Source organism: Falco punctatus (assembly GCF_963210335.1).
Source record: "Falco punctatus genome assembly, chromosome: 3".
In the NCBI taxonomy this organism is placed as follows: domain Eukaryota; kingdom Metazoa; phylum Chordata; class Aves; order Falconiformes; family Falconidae; genus Falco; species Falco punctatus.
In genome coordinates this window covers 82,293,974-82,318,236 of record NC_137582.1, presented here as the reverse complement: position 1 = coordinate 82,318,236, position 24,263 = coordinate 82,293,974, and the positions used below count along the sequence as shown (strand labels likewise).

General features: G+C 39.0%; 1 protein-coding gene across 4 annotated transcripts in view; it reads right to left on the bottom strand.

Annotated features, from left to right (window-relative positions):
• The window catches only part of ADCY2 (adenylate cyclase 2), a 229,328-nt gene that overhangs the window by 70,728 nt on the left and 134,337 nt on the right, over window positions 1–24,263 (bottom strand). For 3 of the 4 annotated variants that reach the window (XM_080381756.1, XM_080381757.1, XM_080381754.1), the window contains exons 5-10: window positions 12,387–12,535; window positions 11,053–11,164; window positions 9,878–10,005; window positions 1,942–2,100; window positions 1,456–1,588; window positions 951–1,127 (exon numbers count right to left, since the gene is read on the bottom strand). In XM_080381756.1, the coding sequence (XP_080237882.1) occupies window positions 951–1,127; window positions 1,456–1,588; window positions 1,942–2,100; window positions 9,878–10,005; window positions 11,053–11,164; window positions 12,387–12,535 (858 nt within the window). The remainder of the gene's footprint in view (window positions 1–950; window positions 1,128–1,455; window positions 1,589–1,941; window positions 2,101–9,877; window positions 10,006–11,052; window positions 11,165–12,386; window positions 12,536–24,263) is intronic. The other variant, XM_080381755.1, reaches the window with a different exon arrangement.

The following is a 24,263-nucleotide window of genomic DNA, read 5'->3' as shown; positions in this document are numbered from 1 at the left end:
TCATTATTTTTTATTGACAAGCAACAGGAGCCATCACAGCCACTTTATTTTATGAGTGAAAGTGATGGCTGGGTACTTTCTGTAATGAACATGTCACAATCCATATTCTGATGCACTGTCTTTATTGAACAAGATGGGTTAGGTAGCTCAATCCTATGTGCTCATACATAACAGGAACAAAACTGAAAGCCAATGATGAAAACTATTAGAATTTATCTTTATGTCCATGCTTTTTACAAGTAGAAGATAATGCAATGTCCAAGCTGTGGACCGACAGTGTCTTACTGACAGCAGTAAAACAGTTAGCAACACTGAAAGAAATTGTTTCTGTTCGGTGTACGAGACGTAATATTGCACTACAGTACTGTGAAATGCAGGCCATCAGCCACAGCTAATGAGTGGTTAGTGCACCTTCAAAAGGTAGATGTTACTGTGAGTATGGATTTGGTTCCCAGAGAACTTTTCTAATAAAGTCCACTCCAGGTGCCACAGGGATATTCTAACTTCACAGCCTTTCCTCCATGGTTGGCCTTGTTCCAAATGGAGAAGTGGCTAAATAGCCAATAATCTCAGGGAATGTCTCTTTATCAAAAGTGTTCCTTCCCAAAGGTCTTGCACTCTGGCTTTATGTTCAAAATATCTTTCCACAAGGTGAACAGCAGCAACTCTACAAGCTGTGACTGGGGCTCAAGCTCAGAGAGTCAAATTGTGCAGTTTAGTAAGTACATTAGACTCCTTACAATGCAGAGATGCATTTATAGTAAGACATGGCTCCTTAGTCTAAACCAAAGCTCACAAGCCAATGGAAAAGCTCCCAGCAACTTCAATGGATTTACGCCCTGTACAAAAGCAGGTATCTTCTATCAGAAATAGCCAGGTATTTAGCAGTGAGCAGCTTTTTCCTTTCAAATATTGCTAAATTGTATGAAATGATATAAGTAGGCCCCTACTGTTGTGCTAATCTTGCCGTTTTCAGTGGTCATGCTGTCCCTGTGGGTCAAGTGTGCAAACGGCTTGGCGGCTCCCCAAGATTCCAGGTACCGGGTCATGCGGACAGAAGCTCTCATTTTGGCTCCATCAAGGGTATGTCGAGGTCTAATATGGTGCTGAGGGCTTCGCTTCTCTCCCTGGTTGACAGAGAATAAAAAGTGATATCAGCTTTGATGTTCATTACCTTCTGAAGCAGTAATGCATCATCTGGTACCACATATCTGCATGCTTAGGAACTTAAAAATGGAAAGATGCTAAGAACCTGCAATTCCTAATGATATTGCTGGGAAATATCAGAGACTTATTTCTGAAGAGCAGGAAAGATTTGCAATGCAAACATTATGTATTTGTAGGCATCGGTAATAGGTCTGATCAATACCTTATGGTAGTGAATTATTCAATAAAGGATTAGTGGTCCTGCTCAAAAAGAACTATGACTGGCCACAAAATAAAAGTACTACTAACCTTAGGATTGATTACAAAGTAAGTCTTAACATTATGCTCTTTCAGATATGGGTCCCTCACATCTCCATCCCCATCTTCCACTTTGTAAGCTCCATTCAAATGTGCCAAGGTGACTGAGGTGATGTGAACACGGCTGAAATTATATTTTAAAAGAATGACAGAATCACAAATACCAACCAAAAGCATACCTGAACAGACTTTTTTACTAGATTTTGGATATACATTTTAAACATGGTTCACTTCTTTTACAGTCCCCCTAATCTCATTTTTAGAAGTTTTAATGGGCATAAACCTAAAAGCTTCCATCCACAAAAAATACTCCTTAAGTCACAGGAAATACTGAATTCCCTTTTTTTCCCTTAAATACAGCACTAAGAACTAATTCAGGTTTCTCCATGAAGGCTGATGGTTGAAGACACGGTACCTATGTATTTCTCCATGATACACAAATCCACATGTCCAAAGGTTAACAGAGAAGCCTCTTACCCTGGGACTCCTCCAGCCTCCATGTGATTTGCCAGAGTAACATCGTGGGACCACACATCGTACTGCCACTTCTGTAGTCCAATAACGCCACAAAGCACATTCCCAGAATGCACTCCTACACGCATATTAATATCAACTCCAGTTGCATCTCTCACTTTCCTGTAGTTGAGAAGAAAACCTGTGTTAATATACATAATAGGGCCTTTTTCTCTTTAATTTACCAGTCAAATTAGCAGTAACAACAGTGATAACATAAATTTCTTTTTAGCATTGTCTCCATTCTTTTTATGCTAGGATTGTTTTTATCTTATATTTTATCTTTCCCATTATCTATATTTGCAACTATTTGTAGTAAATGTTAATTCTCATAGTCCCTTCTTTTATACTTATCTGAAATTATTTGTGAGGGCTGAACTAAGTAGTGGAAATGTTTGGTCTCGTGGTAGAACATGGGGACTATTTTTGTTCTACAGGCAGCTTTTGGAGATCTGGAACTATTGTTATGCACCCTTTTACCTGAAGACCCTAACAGCAATGCTCAAGACTTTCTCAAATCTGTCATATCTGAGAGGATGGATGGAAAATGTAGCACCTCAGGATACTCTACAGGCTGGTGGCTCATAGGCCTTTTGGGTATATGGGCTCAGTGCCATTCAGCTTGTGGAGAATATAGGCTCAACAGCCTTCCATATGATTGGTGAATGCTGTACCCACTAGATCATTATACAAAGCATGAGAGGCCACCCTCACTGTGCAGACCACATCTAAACCTTTGCCTTTCCCAGTGACTTTAGACAGAGTTGAAGTATCTGTCCACCCCAATCTAAATCTCAGAAAAACTCTACACATAAGATAGGTATTAATCTTCCCACAGGAAGCTATTCTGAATCACAGGTAGGTGACTAAAGTAAAATAAACAGAACATTTTCAGACATATATCATATGGGTACCTAACTACATATATAAAGAGTTATAAAACTAATCCAGTTGTCTGCAGGCTTACAGAGTGCTAAGAAATGGGAAGACTGTAACTTAACTGGATTTATGTATTTAAGCCCCAACTCACACAGACCAAAACCTAACCAGTAATAAACAACACGTATATACATTCATCTTGGAGGAATTTAGGGTGCTGATGGAAGGAACAACTACAGAATAAGAAACCCAAATGGCTTCTGTATGAGTCGGGTTCATAGTTCTAGCAACATCTTCAGCCTCAACGACAAGAATCATCAGCTCCGTACCTTCTGAATTACAGACTTAAACTGGCCTGTTTCTCTTCTGTTGTTGAAAGGGAACGTAGAACTTAACAGGATTAATTTGATATGGTAAAGTCTGCATTTAAACAGTAGTTCTCAAGTGTTCTCTTTCTGACAAATGAAAATAACAGTAGTATGAAAGTATTTTTTTAAACCGTGTTTTGAAGTTATTAAAAAGAAGAGAGGAGAAGTTTTTTTTATTCCTGCAGTCTCTATCAAGTGTCTATTGGCATCTCTTTTCACTTTGCCATTTTACACTCCTCTCATGTAGCTGACATACTTGAAAATGAACTGCTTGTAAATGATCTTTGTAAACAGCTGGCAAATGACAAACACCACTTTGCTCTGCACAAAAAATATGACACAAGTTTAACACTTTGGAAAAAAAAAAGTGTTTTACAAAACCAGACAAAGTGGAAGAGGAACATTCATCCTTTAGGAATGCTTGTCAAAAGGCTGCCCTGCCATATTCTGCAGAGCAAGCCATAAAGTCTGCTTTATAAGCTCTCAGGAGTTAAGGAGGGCAGCAAGTAGACTATGTTCCAGAACTCAATCTTCTCTTCTGTCTCACAAATTAAAGAAACCACAGATTTTAAATTAGAAATGTTACTCTGGACCAAATTAGGGTTTACTGCATCTTCTCTCCTGTGCTCTCTAAACAACTCATATGACAGTGCAGGCACTGAATGTATCTAAGAACGTAGTCTATCACATCCCCATAGGACATTTGCCTTACCTACACAGTATATCTGAAATTTTCCATTGTTATTTCACTTTCTGCTCCCACAATCTCTCCAGTTTCCCTCAGCACACCACAGTCTGTATGTCCATGCTGGCTGGGCAGTCAAAATACTCATCAAGACTGTATTTTTCCTATTGCAGCCTGAAATTTGAGTTTGTAAGGATTCTATGTTTTTCAAAGGCATGGTTAGTTTGCAGGTAGTTGTAGCAGCTTTACTCCACACAAGCAAGAGTTCAGGTCATTAGGAAAACATCTACTATTTACCTGAGCTTTGTTCATCAGTAATTCTGCACTAATGAATCTAAGACTCACCTAGTCCTGTCTTAAGCACTTTAACACATTCAGTGAGCCTTGAGCATTTAGTCCCCGGAAAATTGCCCTTTAAAAGCATAGTTCCCTTCTGGATCAGACCTGCAGCAATGAAATCATATTATTTTATTTTGTATCTAGTTTTCAAATTGGTATATCCATCTCATCCACCAGTTTCTTTCACTTTCCTCTGAAATGGAACTCACTTCACACTACCAAATCAAAGATCGCCTTTGAGAACGTACGGCTGAGAAACACCAGGAAGTCACCAGACAGACAAGGGGGTGGAGTTCTGGATGAAGGAAACCAGCACATATATTCATACACAAACATATTTTGCCTTAACAGGTAAGTTCTAGCCTTAAAGCACCCGGTTAAGGTGCCAGCTCTCAACATCACAGGCAGCACTGATATCTATGGCTTGATAAGGTGTGCACCCCACTCCTGGGCAAGCAGGCCACAGATTATAAGAAACATTGGATTTGCTCCAACATACAGCAGAGAAGCAAAGCAATTAATCAATGGGACTACTAACATGTTTTAATGAAAACAATCTGTAGTGTAGTGAGGCTGAATTGCTCAAAACAGAGTTACACATCACTAGGAAACAGAACTGAATAAGGCTTTGTATTACAGATCACCCGGCAGTTTGGTAGAATTCCTCTTTAATTCAAACAGAACTGCAAGTGAAACCATATTTAGGTGGTAAAATCTACACAGAACTGTTAATCTAAACAGCAAACTGCTTTATTTCAGTAATTCATGCACTGAGGAGTCAGTTTGCACTTCAGTGACTGAATATAACAAAAAATCCTATCTGACAAAAGACATTTCAGACAGAGTGAGTAAAACATATATTGAATGACATACTTGCAACAGCAAGAGTAATACTGCTAGTTTTACAGGCCACAGAAGTATGTCAGGAGATACTTCCACACAAAGATGCAGCAATCACACAAAAAAAATATGGAGTTGATTAATAATCAGTAGTTTTTATTCATCTGCAGGCTACAACACTTGATCTCACACTTCTTACAGAGATTTAAACAGGCTGTGATAAACAGGCATCTGTCTACAGGAGTGTTGTGAATTCTGACTGCAGTAATAAAGTCAGATGAAAATGTGCTATACAACTAAAAGATAATTTGCTAGTGTATAAGGCTGCTCTTACCAAGGAGGATCCTATCATCCAGCATTAACAATGAACATACTTGATAGCAGAAAGTTACTTCAAAAAAAATCAGGAAGTTCCAAAGTGTGAGGAACTGACAGATTGCTCTCTGAGCTCAACTAAAGCACTGCATTATGATGTGCAAAATTATACTTTCAGTTCTTTGCAAAGGGCAATTTACAGCTTGAGTTTAGCATTGTTTTTCTACCAGCCTGTAACCTTCTATAGTTTTCTTTAAGTAAAAAAGCAACAGGTTGACTAGAAAATCTATGCAAATGCTTTTAACTCACATTTACCACACAGCACACAGATCTTATGAAACATAAACCAGAAAGCTCTCATTTTTGCTGCAAGGCTGGGGAAAAAAAGCCAATATTTTTAAGCCAACCAAGGCGAGGGAGTCAGAACTTAGGGACACTATTTTATTTACTGCTCAACTGAAGGCATATTAACTTTAGTTCCTAATATGGTAGAGAAGCAATTGGTTTAATTATAATAATGTTCGAGTATAGCTAAATGAACAAAACATCCAGTAAAAGCAACTTAGGAAACCCCCAAATCTGTAGATTTTAATGCTTGGCAAGGAGAAGCTCTCCGAGTACCATTTAAAAAATAGATTTCTTTGGACACAATGTAAGGTACAACTTATCTGGATGAAGAAAAAAATTTTAGGAAATGCAGCAACTTGATTCCTGTACTGAGGTTAGTTTTACAAAAGATCCCTAAACCAAGATCAAAATCTTAAGTTTCCACAAATACCACACCTTTTCCATGAATACATTAAAAGGCAAAGAACCAAATTTGCATTAATTAACCTGTCCATACAGTAATTACCCTGGATCAAATCAGAAGACCAGGCAGCTGAAAGCCGAAACCTTCTTGTGACTATAATTACACACATATAAGGATAGTATTTATGATTAGAGGAATCACTGTTTAGTTAATCATTGAGACAACACTGTTCAACATAACCACGCATTTCATGACAAGGTACACATCACACATATACCTCACAAAGATGAAGTAATTTCTTACTTTGCTACCTGGACAGTAGTAAATGCAATTTGGGCAAAAACATCAAAATTGGAACTGAAACTTACAGAAGAGCATACCAAGTTTTAAACCCAAAGTCCAGTTGTTTAAAAAACCACAGGTGACTACCAAATATCCAGACCTCCACATGATACATATTTTTGCAGTGTAGTTCACCTAATACTGCAATACTGTGTATTCACCTAATACTGTAATTTTAGTGAAAGGAAACACATTTTCAACAGAAAAGATACTTGTGCCATTAATGATAACGACCATAAGTAACCATTTACAGTATTTTAACTCCTAAAAGCAAAAAAGAACTTCAGGTGTGAATTACAGAAAACAAATTATCTGACTGTGGTTAGAAAAAAAAGAGATAGAAGGTTTTTTGATTGTCCTTTCCTCACAAAATGTTTTCTAAATGAGCTAACAGAATCAGACCCTTGCTCATCAAGTAAACTACAATACTGAGCTCAAGTTTCTGGACAGGCAAGTTTAAGACCCTTTGGGATGACGTGCAGACATCCAATCCAGGTTTAAGTACCCTCTTATTGAAACATGTCCAGGTTTGGTGGCAGAACTCATTCCGGGCAAGTGTCTTACAACAGAGTTATTACTGCTCTGCACTGAGAGTTCAATCAGCAGCCAGGTGAAGAGATGAGGGGGAGTAAATCTGTCCTTTTTTCAAGACTTCTTTGTAAGTCCTATCATCCCGAAGGGGGAACTGCTATGGTTGCCTATAATCTGTTCCCAATCTACTCATTAGTAATAAGCTAGAGGATTCCTCAAGTATGCCTGTAACTGTATCCTCAGATGCCTTGAAGTGTTAATCCATCAGATACAACCGTATTTCTTTTTCCTCTTTCACAATCATATCAAGTCTCCTGTTATTACTTGAGTTACTTGAAATAAGTTAGAACTACTATTTCAAAAGCAATTACATTAGGATACTCAAATTTCTTGTTCAGTTTTCTCTTTCAAAGACAGAACAAGCACAGTGATTACGGAAAAGAAATAAGGGACAAATACAGTAACCCACAAATCCAAAATACTACCGACAAGCACAGAATTAATTGTGCCTTAATGTGTTAACTGGAAGAACTTTTTAGAAAGTCCTCACTTAAACAATAAACTACAGAAAAGATGAAACTAAACCTAAACCTGAAGTCTAGTAAGAAAAACATATTTAATTGCTTATTTAACAACATGGAGGTGGGCCTCTCAGCCCAGGAATCAGTAAGCTGTTAAAAATGTCTTTGGTAGACACGCTCAGTATCACTCCACAGGCTCAGAATTTGAGGCATCTTAACTGTGAAGGAGCAACTGCTCCTGACCATCAATGAACATCAAACTCAGGAGCAGCCAGGAGCTTTGGCCTCTCACAGAGCCATTTGACTAATCGGTGGGTGACAGCATCATGACTCTGCAAAAAGCAAAGCTTCCAAGTCTTAAGTGATGTCTATTGAGTTATTTACCATCTTGTAATCACAGGATCATGGAACAGTTGAGGTCTGAAGGGACACCTGGAGATTGTCTAGTCCAAATCCTGCTCAAAACAGGGCCAGCTAGAGCTGGTTGCTTCGGGCTGTACCAGTTGGAGTTTGATGATCTCCAAAGCTGGATACTCCATAAACTCCCAGAGAAACCAGTGTCAGTGCTCAGTCAGCCTCACAGTGAAAAAAGTGTTTCCTTATGTTCAGAGCAAACCTCCTGTGTTTCAGGTTGTGCTCGTCATCTCTTGTCCTGTCACTGGGTACCACTGAAATGCCTGGCTTCACCTTCTTTGGGAAAGAAGACCCCCATCTTCCCAGGGAATGTTATGGAGCAGATCATCCTGAGCACCATCATGCAGGACAACCCGGGTATCACACCCAGCCAGCATGGGTTTATGAAAGGCAGGTCTTGCTTGATGAACCTGACCTCCTCCTGTGACAAGATGACCCACCTAGTGGATGAGGGAAAGGCTGTGGATGTTGTCTACCTGGACCTTAGTAAAGCCTTTGACACCATCTCCCACAGCATTCTCCTGGAGAAACTGGTTGCTCATGGCCTGAACGGATGTACTCTGTGCTGGGTTAAAAGCTGACTGGATGGCCAAGCCCAAAGAGTGGTAGCAACTGTTACATCCACCTGGTGTCCAGTCACAAGTGGTGTTCCCCAGGGCTCAGTATTGTTTAATATCTTTATCAATGATCTGGATAAGAGAATTAAGTGCACCCTCAGTAACTGCAGATGACACTAGGTTGATCTGCTTGAGGGCAGGATGACTCTGCAGAGGGATATGGACAGGCTGAATCGATGGGTCAAGGCCAGTCATAAGAGGTTCAACAGGGAGAAGTGCCGGGTCCTGCACCTGGGTCACAGCAATCCCAGGCAATGCTAAAGGCTTGGGGAAGAGCAGCTGGAAAGTGGCCTGGAGGAAAAGGCCCTGGGGGTGCTGGCTGACAGCCGGCTGAACATGAGCCAGCAGTGTGCCCAGGTGGCCAAGAAGGCCAACAGCACCCTGGCTGGTATCAGCAACAGTGTGGCCAGCACGACAAGGGAAGGGATTGTCCCCCTGTACCGGGCACTGGTGAGGCCGCAGCTTGAATGCTGTGTTCAGTTTTGGGCCCCTCACTGCAAGAGGGGTGTAGAGGTGCTGGAGCGTGTCCAGGGAAGGGCAACGAAGCTGGTGAAGGGTCTGGAGCACAAGTCTTGTGAGGAGCGGCTGAGGGAACTGGGGTTGTTTAGTTTGAAGAGGAGGCTCAGGGGGAACTTACTGCTCTCTACAACTACCTGAAAAGAGGTTGTGGGCAGGTGGAGGTAGGTCTCTTCTCCCAGATAACAAGCACCAGAACAAGAGAAAACAACCTCAAGTTATGCCAGGGGAGGTTTAGATTGGATATTAGGAAAAAGTTCTTCACTGAAAGGGTGGTCAAGCATTGGAACAGGCTGCCCAGGGAGGTGGTGGAATCACCATCCCTAGAGATGTTTAAAAAATGCATAGATGTGGTGCTCAGGGACATGGTTTAGTGATGGACTTGGCAGTCCTGGGTTAATGGCTGGACTTGATGATCTTAAAGGTTTTTTCCAACCTAACTGATTCAATGTTTCTTTGCACTCTCTCTTCAGGTACTTAAATGCATTGATGAGATTTAAGCTTTCTCTTCTCCAGGTTGAACAATCCCAGCTCTCTCAGTCTTTCCTTACATGAGCAATCAGTCCTTAATCATCTTTACAGTGTAGTGATGACATAGCCTGGCACAACTCAACAACTTAAAACAATCCTTTGCTTAAATTGAGATCAAGATTACCATGCTAGACTCTGCAGTGAAACACACAAACTACTGCAGGTCTGAATGTTTCAACCATCAGCACAGCTACAGATAGAAGAGACAGAATTTTTATTGTTGAATATTTAACAAAAAGTTCAGTACTTACTTAATGGCTTCACACATGTCCAGTCCCATTTTCACACAATTCTTGGCATGATTTTGAAGAGATATAGGTAGTCCAGAAACACAGTAATAGCAGTCACCTAGGATTTTAATTCTCATACATTCATTTTCCTGGAGAAAAAAGCAAGGTGAGATGGTCACTTTCAACTTGAATTATATAAATGAACGGCTATTGTTACAAAGACTGACTTAAATGATATTAGCAAAATCATCCTATTTAAGCTTATTTCAGTAGAGAAGGATTTGCCTTGCTAAAAAAGAAGTGCTGTCTGAGTTTTGTATGGATGACTCCTCCATCTGTTATGGTCCTTAACGGGAAAACCAGGAACTAAGTTCACTGCAAAACATGTATCTCAAGTGTTGTTCACACATTAAAGAACTGAGCCGAAGTATCATGCACTCAATATAAATCAAGGTTTTTTTTGTTTGAAATATGATACAGAAAGACCAAGCCTTCTACATTTACATCTTTGAAGATGTACTATGCAGTACTTCCTGAAACCAGCAGTCATAATCTTATTTCTATCCTTTGTAGCCTAAGGCAATATAAGGATTTATTTGTTTTTAACCAGTACTGGACAATAGTTTTTGAACTCATAAAAACCACAGAAAATTTGGATGTGTTTTAGTGTTTCTGATTTCACCTTCACACTCAGCATGAAGTGTGATGTAGTTTTTGTCAAAATGACACCTGAATTAACAGAAGAAAATCTTCTGATTGTACGAATCTTTCATCAAGTAATCAAGAGACTGTGGCCAGTAATTAAAATTGTTTTGATCAATATTATCTATTAAATGCTTTTTCAGAGATCAGAAAACTGACTATATCAGTTTTTAATTTTTAGTTTCTTAATCCTTGTTACTGTAAAGAATCAATTTAAAGAGCTGTTCACCTGCCATTAAGCTTTTTTAGGCTTCATGAACTGTCTCTGTTGGCCCTATTGGAGAGAGCTATCTTGGGTTTCACAGATTATCACACTGGCAGAAACACACTGTGGCACTCAGACCAGAGCCAGAGTTTTTATTCACACATTTCTAGTCTAATCTTCCTGCCAAAGCCTCATAAATGCTGCCTGAAGGCAGAAGAGTCCCCCAAAAGAAAAAATATCTTGAAGATTCCTTACTTACACTAACCGCAGCAGCCCAGTAGAAACCCACCTTTGCAATCTGATCAAACTTGCCAAACAACTCATTTAACATGTGCACTAATTCCCCAGGTGAGCAGTCACTGGCCAGGCGAGTGAATCCCACGATATCAGCATACAAGATACTACAACAGAAATGAACAGAAACTTGGTAACACTTTCCTTCTGCACAGCTCAGAATTACCAACACTCAGCAAAACCTGAGAGTAGGCATTCTGGACTTCACAGCAGTATACCCATACCCCAAACTGCTACTGCTAAATGTAGAGCAATAAATATATTTATAGGTAAACCTACATTTTCCTTTATAGGCATTATGTTTATAGTTAATATATACCTTTATAGGTACTAGCTTCACAGGTATTACCTTTATAGGTATAACTATATTTACAGGTATTTATAGGCATTCTATATGTAATTTGTAACAGTGTATTCAAAAAACAGAATTTTTTTTCCTACTCACAAATCGGCAGTATAATAATTATTTCAATAAACTAGTTTATTATCAGAAATTGCTTCATAACTTTTTATCACTGTAGACATTTTCTGTCTAGATTTACCTGTCAGTGATATGCAGCGTGGAAGTCTTTGTTCACTTGTTACTCAGACTATTAAATTCAAGCTTAATTGCTAAGATATTCAAGCCATAAACTATGTTTCTATTCACCACAAAAAACTGACCAGTTCAGAAAATCATGCTAAGGAAAAAGTATCTGTGCTCACAAGTGAAAGTGAACTTCCACAAAAGTCCTGTAATACTTACTTTTAAAAAGTAATTTCTAAGAATGTAATTCAAATTAACTTGTTCAACCAAAAAAACCTAGGCAAAAATACTTGTAAAGATGAAAGAATATTTAAAATAAATGGTGAATTATTTTTTTAACTTCTATAAATTTATATTTAATAGAATTCATTTGTCAGCAGAATATTTTATCTCAGGTGATGTGTAAAATACGTATGTGATACAGCTGCCTCTATTTACATCATACAAAACCTCAGAAATTGCTCCAGTTAAGAAAATTAGAAATTGATAATAATGTAACTGACACGAATTACAATTTTGACTAGTATACATGAAAGCAGGATTTGGTACTTTAACCTGAAAAATTAAGATGTTATGAAGAAAGTCTGTTAATGCGTGGCTTTTTCTAAACAACTCCTTTGTGTTACCACCTTTGTTGTTCTTCTGGAACATGGAATTGTTAGCATTTGATCCAATTAATGGATAATAAACTGCTAGTTGTTGAAAAACATATTAAAATAATTATTTTCTTAATTACTCCCTTAACACTTCCTTTTCAATTTTTTTTCTGAATGTTATTGATACATTTTATTACAGTACAATACCTTACATTGGTGTGCCTTTTGACATACAAATTGTGGAAGTTGTTGGTGTTTTCCAGCTGGCCTGCTTTGGGACCTTGTAACCTCTGAATGATCTCTGCTTTCATTTCCATGGCAATGTGAGCAGGCAGTAAAGAAAGTAGAAGACGCTCCTAAAATTTAAAATGAAGTGTCCAGAATTTCTTTAAAAAGAATGAAATTAGCATGGAAGTAATACTGTGCAAGGCATACTCTACTGTCAACACCCTAGAATATTTTTGAGCCTTGCACTCAGGCACTTGCCTGGTATGGCCTCCAAAATCAATCAGTTCCTTGAAGAACTTGACAAAGATATACACAAATTTCCAAGTAATATCTAACTTCTTCAAGGTTTTGTGTATATTAGAAAAAGCTTAAGCTAAACTTAACATCTGAAGAAATTATGTACAGTAATCTATTCAATATCTGAGTAGGATGAAGGAAATAGGGATTAGCAAATAAAGCAAAAGCTGCAAGGACTATTCAGAGGACTTCAGGGAAATGCAGTCCAATTCAGGGAGGAGTAGGCTAAGTCATTCTCTTTTTAATGTATTTTAAATGTTTAGTCATAGTTTTAGCAGTTAGACTGAAAAAGAAAAGATGAAATCAGGACATAGAATATATTGAAAATGTTGGACTTTTGCAGACTATTTTGATAAATACTCTCCCTTTACTTTAACATGGCATTTAACAAACTCAAGATTTTTGAAAGTATTAACCTAAAAGGAAATATATATAAAAAAACCAACAAAACCTACATATTTTTCCTTATCTTTTGTTGGTATTATACTCATGGTCTTCTCCTTGTGAAACTTTCTTACATCAGTACATTTTAATTTTGCCCATTTTACCTGTTACAGCTTTTCATTGAGTTCCCACTTGTCTGGAAAACTGGATCAACAAGGGAATAACTAGAACTCTGCAAAAAAGCTCCTTCCTGCTTTGATCATACTCCACCTCAAGACTGAACAGGAATTTCCCATTTTCTCATAGGCAGAGCAGAGAGGCTAATTCTGCCTAAGCACGAAAACCTGAACCCTGAACCAGTGAGGAGAGGGAAGGCAGCTGTAAAAGCCCATGATGGAGTCAGAGAGAGAAAGAGCTATACCAGAGAAGACGATGAACTCAAAATGTGCATGGCCTGCAGGTGTTACAGTGATGTGTTCTCTTTGTTTCACAATGTGTATTTCTGCAGAGTTTGCAGTTCCATTCACGAAGATACCCGAAGTGTAACCATTAATCCAGTGCTCTGACAGGGATAATTACTCCTGTTCAGGTCTAATACCTTGAGTAGAGCATGGCAATAACAGGGCTATAGACTCTCTGATATTTGCACCTAACTCAGCTACCCATCTCTCACATATAATGAAGGCTTCCCATTCCTCATGGCATTTGTGTACCTGTAAGCACAGCATTAACTTACATGAGGCCCTATGAAACAGATCTTGCACACACTTTGTAAAAAAAAACCTATTTCAGTGAATACAGAATCTTTGTATCTGAAGACAGAATCTTTGCTGCTAAGTACACTGAACTAATAATCTTCATTTTTTTTTTCTCACTTTGGTGAGATCTAAAAATAATTTTGATTCACGTATGTATGGACTGCTCTTTATTTTGCATACTAAGGCATGTCACATAAACGGTAAGACAAATCATGAAGTAAATGTTCAAGATAAAGCATATTTGTCTCTAGCCTAACTAAAGGAGGCAATAGCAAGAGATATACTGTTTCCCTACTGCTAGGATCTCAGCTTTGACACTTTGTAACTGAGAAGCATATATACAATTGACTTTTCATCAAAATGTTAATGCAGCTTTATCTCTTACATGCAAGATTAATATAGTATGTTCAGGCATTTTAACAAATACACATCCAAGAGGTCAACGTGTTTTCATTTCTAATGCAGTCCATGGTCCATGATGGAGGTATTTTGCTAACTTACTCTTGTAAGTTACTCTTTATCTAACAGAAGTTGCTGTTTTGTGATGTAAAGGACAGGTCAGCACTTGTTAACAATTATAATTAATAGTTAACAAAGAGGTGAGTGTCTTAGCTCCAGTTTTACATCACTGCTCCTGTTGTGCCACAGCTAGTAAATGCAAGCTAGCTCACCATCTCCCTATGACTCCGTTATGATTCCAGACATGCAGCGGGACAGACACTCAACGTCCAAGTTACTGCTTATGTCTTTGAAACTCAGAGAGGCTGGCCAAAGGTCAAAGAGAAAAGCAACAAAAATTTTCAAGAAAGCAATAGAAAAAGTTTTTGTAGGAAGCAGTGTAAATTCAACTAACTACAAGCGAAAGAATCATAAGAGGAAAGGGAAAACAGAATGCCCTTATTTTGTAGGAGACAGCAGGGGAGACGGGATATTTCCCCTCCTTTTCCTCTCCAGGCCAGACCACTATTCCACTCTGCTTAAATGTCCTGGTGAAGCTGTTCACCACACCAGAATTTACCTCCAAAGAATGTTTTCCTTCCACCATTTCCGCTGTACAAAAGAGAAGATTACAACCAGAGGTGGTTTTACAGAACTGCAATTGATGAAGCACACTACAAAATACCTTGCCATGCCCAGCTACACCTAAATGTTTCAGCCACTCTTTCCATAATGCAGGCTGCAAGTGTTCATATTTCAATCCTGAAGTTACCATTTGTGTGATGACGTGTTACCAAGTCACATATTACATTTCACACAGATTGTGAATTCTAGTTTCTTTCACTAAAAGAGAACTGTGAAAAAAGGTGAAGCTCAACTATTTTTGAAGATCATGGCTGGGCTGGTCAGCTAACCAAATACAAAATGGTGACAAACAAATTGTTCCTTCTCTTTCTGCTAAAAGGTCCTAAGAAATGCAAACCATTTAAGAACACCTATTTGTGTTGTGTCATCTCTGCTGTCTAAAAAGAGCATACTGGAAAGATCAAAACTAATTACTAATCAGATTTCAGTGCCAAATGTGCACTGAAACTTCTGCAGACTGGAACAGTGAGGCATATAGCAAATCAAGACTGCTGCCTACAATAGCTTTTTGATTTGACAACACATTCTATACTATTCTCTCAAAGAGACAGAAAATCTACACATCAAAACCTAGGTGAACTAATATACAAGACATTGACTTTGAGTCAAAACACTTGTCTATTTGTAGTAGACCGAGAAGCCACTCTCAGAGCCACAGCTTGCAAGAAAAAAACCAAAGTAATTCTGAATGCAGGTCAAGATGCAGCATTTAAAATTCTTCAGAATAAAAATAACAGTATCTGCTTCTGGTGAAAGAGAAACTGCTATGCTATAGTAATAATGAAAATCCCCTCACAAATGTTTTTCTTTGAAATATTACCAATATGACCTTACAGCCAGTACATGTGATTCACACACACAAGACAAACTATTTCCTGACTGTCCATGTTTTCTGGTGCTATGCTTTCCCCTCACCACTCAAACCACTCCAGTCACTTGTAGCTGAGGTCTTAAGCCCTAGGGCTAAAAGACAGAGCAAACAATCCATACTGAACACAACATTAGAGTGTTTTTCAATACTTTAGGGTTAAGTACCGCTTTCTTCTGTGAACAAGTCCACCTAGATCCCAGTAGATGGCTACCAAGTAGTCATTCTCCCTGGATTCTTTAACTGAAGATTTTCAGTGATATCTGTCAAACTGTTACTTGAGTTCCTGTTCTCTCAAACTCTCACAGCCAAGTTGATTTCCTTGTCAGAATTTCCTCTGAATTACACAGATTACTTTAGCAGTCATTCCCAGTTACTCATCCCTCCCCTAAAGCTTGATAACCTCTAGATGTCTGTTTACCCAGAGTAAGTTAGCATATCTCAGTTAAAGATCATAGCCCTATGTCAGGTTTTGCAAGGTGGCAACTGTATTTGAAGTTTCTTGCACAATGGTGGTCATACTGTTGTTATACAGTAAGCTAGCAAAATATCCTCAAATGCTTGGTATGGTATGTTTTCTTAAGTGTGTATTTCACAAATCAAACTCTTCATTAAACTGAGGTAATAGTGCTTTATTTATTTGCTCATTCCTGTTTTGTTATGTAAACTGCCAATTGTGATTCAGTCATTCATACAAAATTATGTGACTATCAACTCTTTAATGAAGCATAAATAATTTTAAGAATTTATAGATTTAAAGGTCAAACATTCTCCCACCTACTCTGATCTCTTGAATAATATAGACAATAGAATGTCATCATGGAGAAACAAAGGTATTCTGATAGGGCTCACTACATTAAAATTAGCTTAGCGCCTTACTCTCAATGGAGAGAGACTGTCCTTCAAGACAATTCACAGAACCTAATACTGAATTTCTGCAGAGGCAAGTCTCTCTCTCTCCCTCCATCTCTTTCTCTGCTCTCCCCCAACCCTTGCCCTCTCCCAGGAGAGAACTGCAGTCCAAATTTTGGTCTTACTGGAAGGGATGTCCATTCCTGAGCTTCTGAAGTTGAAGAAATCTGCAGAAAAACTATATATATGTAGAACAGCAAAGCATTATAGGGAAATTTTTGTCACTATAATCCTATATAGGGATATTTTTGCCCCTTACAATGTAATTTAGGGCACTGTATATTGAATGCTCCTTTTCTGTGGGTTGAGGTTAGTTTTCAGACTCCTCTGGCACATGTCCAATCAACTATTTAGCAAGTTCTACAAACCAGTCAGTAAGTTAGCAGTAAGAGCTCTAGAAGCTATTAACCTATAAATGCATCCAGCTTTACAACAAAGTTTACAAATAAACATGGATAAAATAAAATTTTCAGCTGCCCTTGAAATGCGTCAAGAAATAATCTACAAGAAAGGAATCTTGCAATTCCTGATCACAAAATGATGAATCAGCCATATGGCTGATAGATACGGTGATCAAGAGGGTACTTGTATGGCAAATTATGGTACTGTTTTCCCAGATGTCATGCACATTCTCTTAAACACACCTGCTAGGATAAACAGCTGTAAATTGTTTTTTCTTAAAGCTAACTTGTATTCCTAACTGGGAGGTGAGATGGTTTTCAAAAATTAAGCACTATTATGTCCTTAAATTTAATCCTATGTTACTAACCTCCACCAACCTTATTACTCGTACTGAGACCAAAAAATTGCATTTTACTTACACACACCAAGAAAAGTATTCAATCTTGATTACAGATACATCAAGAGATGGAGAATTCATCAACTTAGCTGTTTTTTCTAGTGGTTAATCAGCTAAACTGTTAAAAACTGTAAAAATATGTTCTGTATTTCTTACTTTGAGGTCTTGGTCCTGCTATACCTATCTCAGCTCAAGATTAATGCCCACACTCTTCCCTGTGAAGATAAACACTGATCAAATAATTATTTTTTTTATTTTGATCAGATAAACACTTAGCTCTATAAATCTAACTATTTTCTACACTCTGTTCTATAAAACCTCAACAACTTTCAGACATTTTTTGAAAGTTCATTTGACACAAATCCTAACATTGTGCTCCAGTAAACACATACACACATACCCTCCTGCCTCATTCCTTGCAATATGTCCATGACTTACTTACACTGCACAACTTTCTGATGTAACACTTCTGGAGTTCCCTGTCTGCTATGTCTCCAAAATCTTTTTCAAAGTTGTAGACTTCCAATTTTCTAGCTGACCCATACTCTTTGATTTTAGAATTATGACTTTCCAGAGATTTACTAAAAACTATCTTGATTAATATAATTTATAAAGTATTCCATGTTATGGTATTTACAGACCAGTATTTGGCTTTTCTGCAAAGATGATTGTCTGTGATTGTCTTCACATATCTCCTAGATCATTAATAAAAAACACATAATAGCATAAAGGATGAGAACTGGTTCTTGCACAGCATGGCACACATACCAATTCATTGAACATCTCCACTGACAATTTCCTGTTACGTTACTCAAAATCCATTAGACTGTGGTCTTTTGATGGGCAGCAGTGCCAGTACTTTTAATGAGGTTGCCCAGCATCATTGCATCAAACACCTTACTGAAATCTGCTGGTTTTGGAAAGTTATTTAACCTAAGCCTGTTTCCCCTTAAAAAACTGAAAACCATTTTAGTATGACTCAATTTCCTACAAAGTTGTTGAGTACATCACTCTATTTCTTTCTAAATACGAAAGCAGCATAGCAGCATCTTCTATTTCATATTGATTGTTTATACTTTTCCTACCTAGCAGCAGCCCCTTCCTTTGTTAGGATGGCTTTTTTCCTGGAATACTTCCCAACTGCCATCACTGGCCTTGACAAAAACAGGCAAGAATTTTTCCTGACATCTAGAAATCTCCTACATACCACATTTTTTGTCATATTGAATCATTTTTTCACATATCTAGTTGCTGGGCTTGCTTTCACTCATGCCTAGTGCAGGCTTTCCGCCACAGCTGACATCTTTTCTGACCACAGAACTATGAACTCTCATCTGTTCATTAAGAGCCTCCTGAGGGGCTCCCCATTGCCAGCAACATTCACCTATGCTTTATTTTTATTTTTCCCTGTGAAAAATGAGGTTTTTTCAAATCCCCAGGCATAGCACCATAAGATGTTTTATCTTCACGATCCTGCAGGTGAAATTTCAAGGCTGGCAATGCCAGGAGCTAATATCAAAATCATAAAAACAATGCTCACAAGTGGAATGAGAGCACCATCCTCTCAGTCCTCACTACTTCAACAGCCATGGGACACAAACTCCGTCATGATGCTGTTTTGCAGAAGACAAACCGTAGGTGTCTGGGAGCTACTCCAGTGAGAGAGGGAGCCCCACGTCGGGGCTGCCAGTAGGGCAGGGCCCAGCGCCGCAGCCAGGCAAGCAGGGCAGGCCCAGGGTGGCTGCCAAGGGCCCAGGTCACCAGCCCAGACCATGGTGATGAGACATGTCCACCTGGGTGTTGAGACTGAACCAGGGTCAGGGTGAGGCTCAGGGAGACCCAGGAAGTCAGTCACAGGTCAGGGGCTGGGGCCAGACCAAGGGGTCTGTGGCCAGGCACAGACATGGTGGCAGTTCCACTGGAGCTGTAGCTAAGGCTGAGAGGCACAGCCACAGCTGAAAATAAGCTCCCAGAGGAGGGGCTGGATGAGGACCTGCCCCCAGGGAGCTGCCCAGAAGCCTTTGCCCAGGAGAGTGGGGCTGCCCTCACCGCACCAGCCCGAGCTCCAGCCAAGCTTCCAGGAGCAGGGAGGTGTCTTCAAATCATTTTGCAATTTGTGACACGACTTGCTCACTTAGCAGGAACAGTACAACTGACCTAAGCTTTTGACAGAAATACACGTATTGGTTTTCAGGCTAAATACGCACTGTTCTGCACCCTCAAGGTGCCTAGCTTATTTGCTGCTGAGTAACTCTGTGGATGTACAGTTAACATCCAGCCCACCACCTCCATCTCCAAATAACACTAAAGCTACCTGAAAGCACCGCTTGGCTGCAACAGTTTCAGTCTGTGGGTCTGAAAGCTCATTTAAATGCACAGGCTCACCACATATTTGGCAAAGACAAATTCCTTCAAGGAACTTAAGGGATGCTTAATGTTTATGCATAATTACAGTTTGCATATGCAGGCTGCCTATGACTAAATTTGCAAATAAGGTTCACTACACCTTCAGAATATGTGCCTATCTTGCGGCTGTTCAGGAGACGAGTCATTCAGCAGCAAAACAATAAAAGTAAAAGCAGAACATAATGACATACACAGCCAGAGCTTCTTAATTAATTGACACAATTTCAAGTTTTTTTCTGTCTGATCCTGTTAACTCTTGCTTTAAATTTTATATATCTCAAGATCACTGCTTAATAGACAGAAGCAGAATTCTGAAAAGAATCTGTCTGATGAGATTAACATGGTTATTACTGTATCAGCCTTTAATAATGGTGAAGTATTACACTGCTGGCATTTGCTCAATAAAATTCTTTTAAACAATAAACCCTTTGACTCCAGTACATCTCATTTCACATTTTTTTGAGAAGAGTTTTATGTTATTTTTTCACTAGAAAAGAACAAAACCATACAAAGCTCCTGAAGAGCTCATGGCTCTTCCTTCTTCCAAACCATCCATAGTACATGTCAGGGAAGATATTCAAGAGTACCACTTGAAAGGTATCTATGCAGCCCCTTCCCCAGAGACAGAGGTTTCCTGTTCAGCTGCCCAGTTTAAAGAGTCAAACCCTGTGGTTAAAGTTAGCATAAAATCCAAAGCAAGACCAAAAGCAAGTTTAAGGAGTAGATCATGTCTGAAGCAGACTGCCAGCATAGCTCCTCCGTGCCTTTCTAGTTGGTGTGAAACTGGTTGGTTTTACTTCAGACTTTGCCTGCTGATGTTTTAGCCATCTGCTTAGAGAATGCCAACTAAGCATACAAGAATGGATTTATTTCTGTCTTTCACTGGTATTTTTCCAATATTTTATCAGATATGACACAGATACCACACATTTGTGTGATGAAATGTTACTCACCACACAGAAGAAGGACCAAAACCAAGGATCAGTCACCATATCCACCTGTCAGGAGCTCATAAACACTCCAAAGTGGGTCAGAGAGAGCAGTCAGAAACAGGGGAAGACAGCAATAAAAATGAATCAAAAACTCAAATTCTGCATTAGATTTGTCAAGAGCAGAGGTAGATAACCATTACTTTGGCCCACACAACAGCCTATTTAAATGGGGGGGGGGGGAAGTTTATTCAAGCAGAAGCTAATTCAAGAAATTTATTTCATCCTTATATAAACGAAAAGTGAACCTACAGGAAGGATCTGTCCTACTTCTTGTGAAACAGTGATGATAAATTTTAATGACACAAGTTGTATCTTTTAACACCTTTTTTTCTGAGCATCAGTAAGTTTCACTATTTATTCAACAGCTCACTTCCTAGCCTTGAAGACAGTCGAAGCTGACTCACCCTAGCCAGAAATCAAAGAACAGGCAGATGTCTGGAGGGTATACGCTGTTACTGCATTCATAGAGTGGACCTTTTGTTTCCTTACAATGGTTTAAATAAAAGGGAACAAGAATGATTTGCATTATATCTCTATCTCAGGAATTAAAGTTTCTTTTTTACTTATTCACAGAATATGTATCTTGTAGCAATCTCCCAACTGTTCTCTAATGATTATATTCACTCGCTAGTAGATATAGAAAGCTTTAAATGAAAAACTTTGCTCCCACCGGAAAATAAACCAGAAAACTAGAGTTTTGAAAACCGATTATTTTTATTTTGGGGAACCTGATCAGGAAAAACCCCAGCAACTTACTGTACTGCAGATACATGCTGAACTATTAATGAACACTAGGCCTAACCACAACCCAAAATCTAGCACAAATCATAGCAAGGGTTAAAGCTTTAAGAATTATCTTTGGTTTACTTCCTAAAACTCCCAAATAACATTTTCCATGTTACTGTGCGTACAATTTCTGAAGTGTTTTCTATATCGGTTCTGGAGGTATTTAGGCATATAAGAATGAAGACAGAAACCCAGGCTTGATCCACAGAATGACTCAGGTGGTAAATACAAGACTTTCAAGTGCCTTGTCACCTAGAGAAAACCAATCCCAAGAGGACAGGCACTAAGATTGTGTGCATGCACAGAGTAAAACAGTATCCTCAAAATGCAACTGAAAAAGATAAGAGCTGAAAGGGGAGGCCACATAAGTAGGACATGCCCAGAAAAGGGTGTTGCTTAAGATCCTGTACAGAGCCACCAGGTACTTAGCTCTGGGCTGCAAGGATGCACCTTTATTTGCTTGGGATTCTGTTAAGGGCAAAACAGTCTAGAGTCAGGGAATTTTAACTGAATTAATTTATTGCAACCAAAACCAAGCCTCTCATTGCTGATTGCAGTTTTGGGGAAAAAAAAAAAAGGAAAAGAAAAAAAAGAAAATAAACACTGAGACATACACCCATCTATCCTCAGCACTTCTTGATCCCAATTTTCCTAATTTTTGCTATTATACGCAGTCCATCAAAATTCCTGTTACAAGGTAACAGGCAGTGTAGGAAGTTGAGCTGGTATCTCTGATGGTTTGTTTCTGCCACTGTGTGCTTAACCACTTCTGCTGCTCTATGCTTAATGGTTTCTGCTGTCCTTTTCCTCAGTGTCTCTGGTCCAGCCAGGGACCTTGATGGGCTACAGTGCCCTCAGGTGTGTCCGTGCTCCAGCATGGGTTGCTCATAGGCCACAGCCCCTCAGCGTTGTAGGTACCTTCTTTTTATGCAGAGTCCTCTACAACAGCTTGTCTCCAGACTCCAGCAGCTGCCTGTTTCTTTCTGAACTGTGTTTGGGTAGGGGTGCTGTGGACCTCTGATTAGATAATGTTTTGATGCTCAATGGGTAAGTTTTTGTACAGAAAGCATTTTTTTCAGTGGTTGTTTTCATGTGCCCCATGATAGGCTGGAGGCAGCTTTCACTGGCATGTGGCCATTCACAACCCGCACCTTGCAGCTCGCCACTGCGGTCCCCTGCAACATGCAGCTGCTAACACAAGCTCATTACAGAGCCTGAGCTACCAGTGCTGAGACACAGGGTGTTAGCTCCGGAAATCTTTGTGTTTTAACAGAATATCCAAGGGTTAGACAATGCACTCCATGAGTTACCTGTGTTCAGAGCAGTACTCTGCCAAAAGAGACCTTCTCTTTCTTCCTATCCACAAGAAAAAATGCTTATCAGTGAGTATGAGGTTATTTTGGAGGTAGAGCCCTAGCAAACTTTTCAGGTGAAGCTAATCTGCTCCAAAATGAAAAATCACTGAAGCATACCTGATTTCCTGTCTCTGCAGCACTCTAGGTAAATTCCCTAATCCTCAGGCTCCTGCACAAGGGCTGCTGAGCTCCTTCTTTCTCTCTCATGGGATGTACAATCCAGTGGAGGCATTTGGTGAACGTCATTCAACACGGGGAAAGCTGGGTCCAAATTTGTCCACTTGGGGGATTAGGTACAGACTCACTGCTATCTAAAATCCTCACGTGTTTGAGAGGTTTTAAATGGGTCTAATTCTTACTAGTTCCATTTTTCACTTCTGTTGTTTTGGAATCCTGGTTTATACACTGATGCCAGCATATTTATACATGTGAATATGAATTAAATATGCTATAAAAACAAATACCAAAGCTGCAGCTGATTGCTTTTGGCAGTCTTATTTCTAATGGCAAACATGTCATGGATTAATTAAATCTGTCCTATGATTACTGCACTTAAATAACTCCCAAGCTTTTGTGAAATTTGGAAATGGCTTGTGAGGTCTTTACCTAAAATCCTTTCTGATAATTTCTAGCATACATCATCAATATACTCCATACATTTATTTCATTGGGTGACTTTTGAAACTGCATTTTAAATATGGATTAACGCATCTATCCATCAGAAAAACATGCTGACAATGAGGATTCTGTTGCTGTTAAAAGAGATAGAACTAAAGGAAACCAGAAGGTTATTCTGAAGATAAACCCTTTTCTGAGTATATATAATGACTGATAAAATGTTACCATGTAACTCACAAGATCATAATTTATTATTTATCCCTGATACATTAGCAATACAGGCACATAATACCAACTAGTTAGCATACAGAAACCGTAATTCCTGGAAAGGGAGGCAGAACTTAAAATTCATATCTTCACTGTAACAGGATGCTTATTTTCATATTTGGCCCCTGCTCCAGTCTACTTGGTGAAAAAGTTTTACTGCCTAAAAACTCTTTCTCCATGGTATTAGCAAAGGTTAGAGAATATATACTTCTTTTTCACGCTAGCATTGCTGTTCCCACCATTTGCACTATGTAATTTGGAAGAAAACAGAAAAAAAATAAGACTTCTGTATGTTTTCAGCCACTTGTAGTAAGAAATGCTATAAAATACA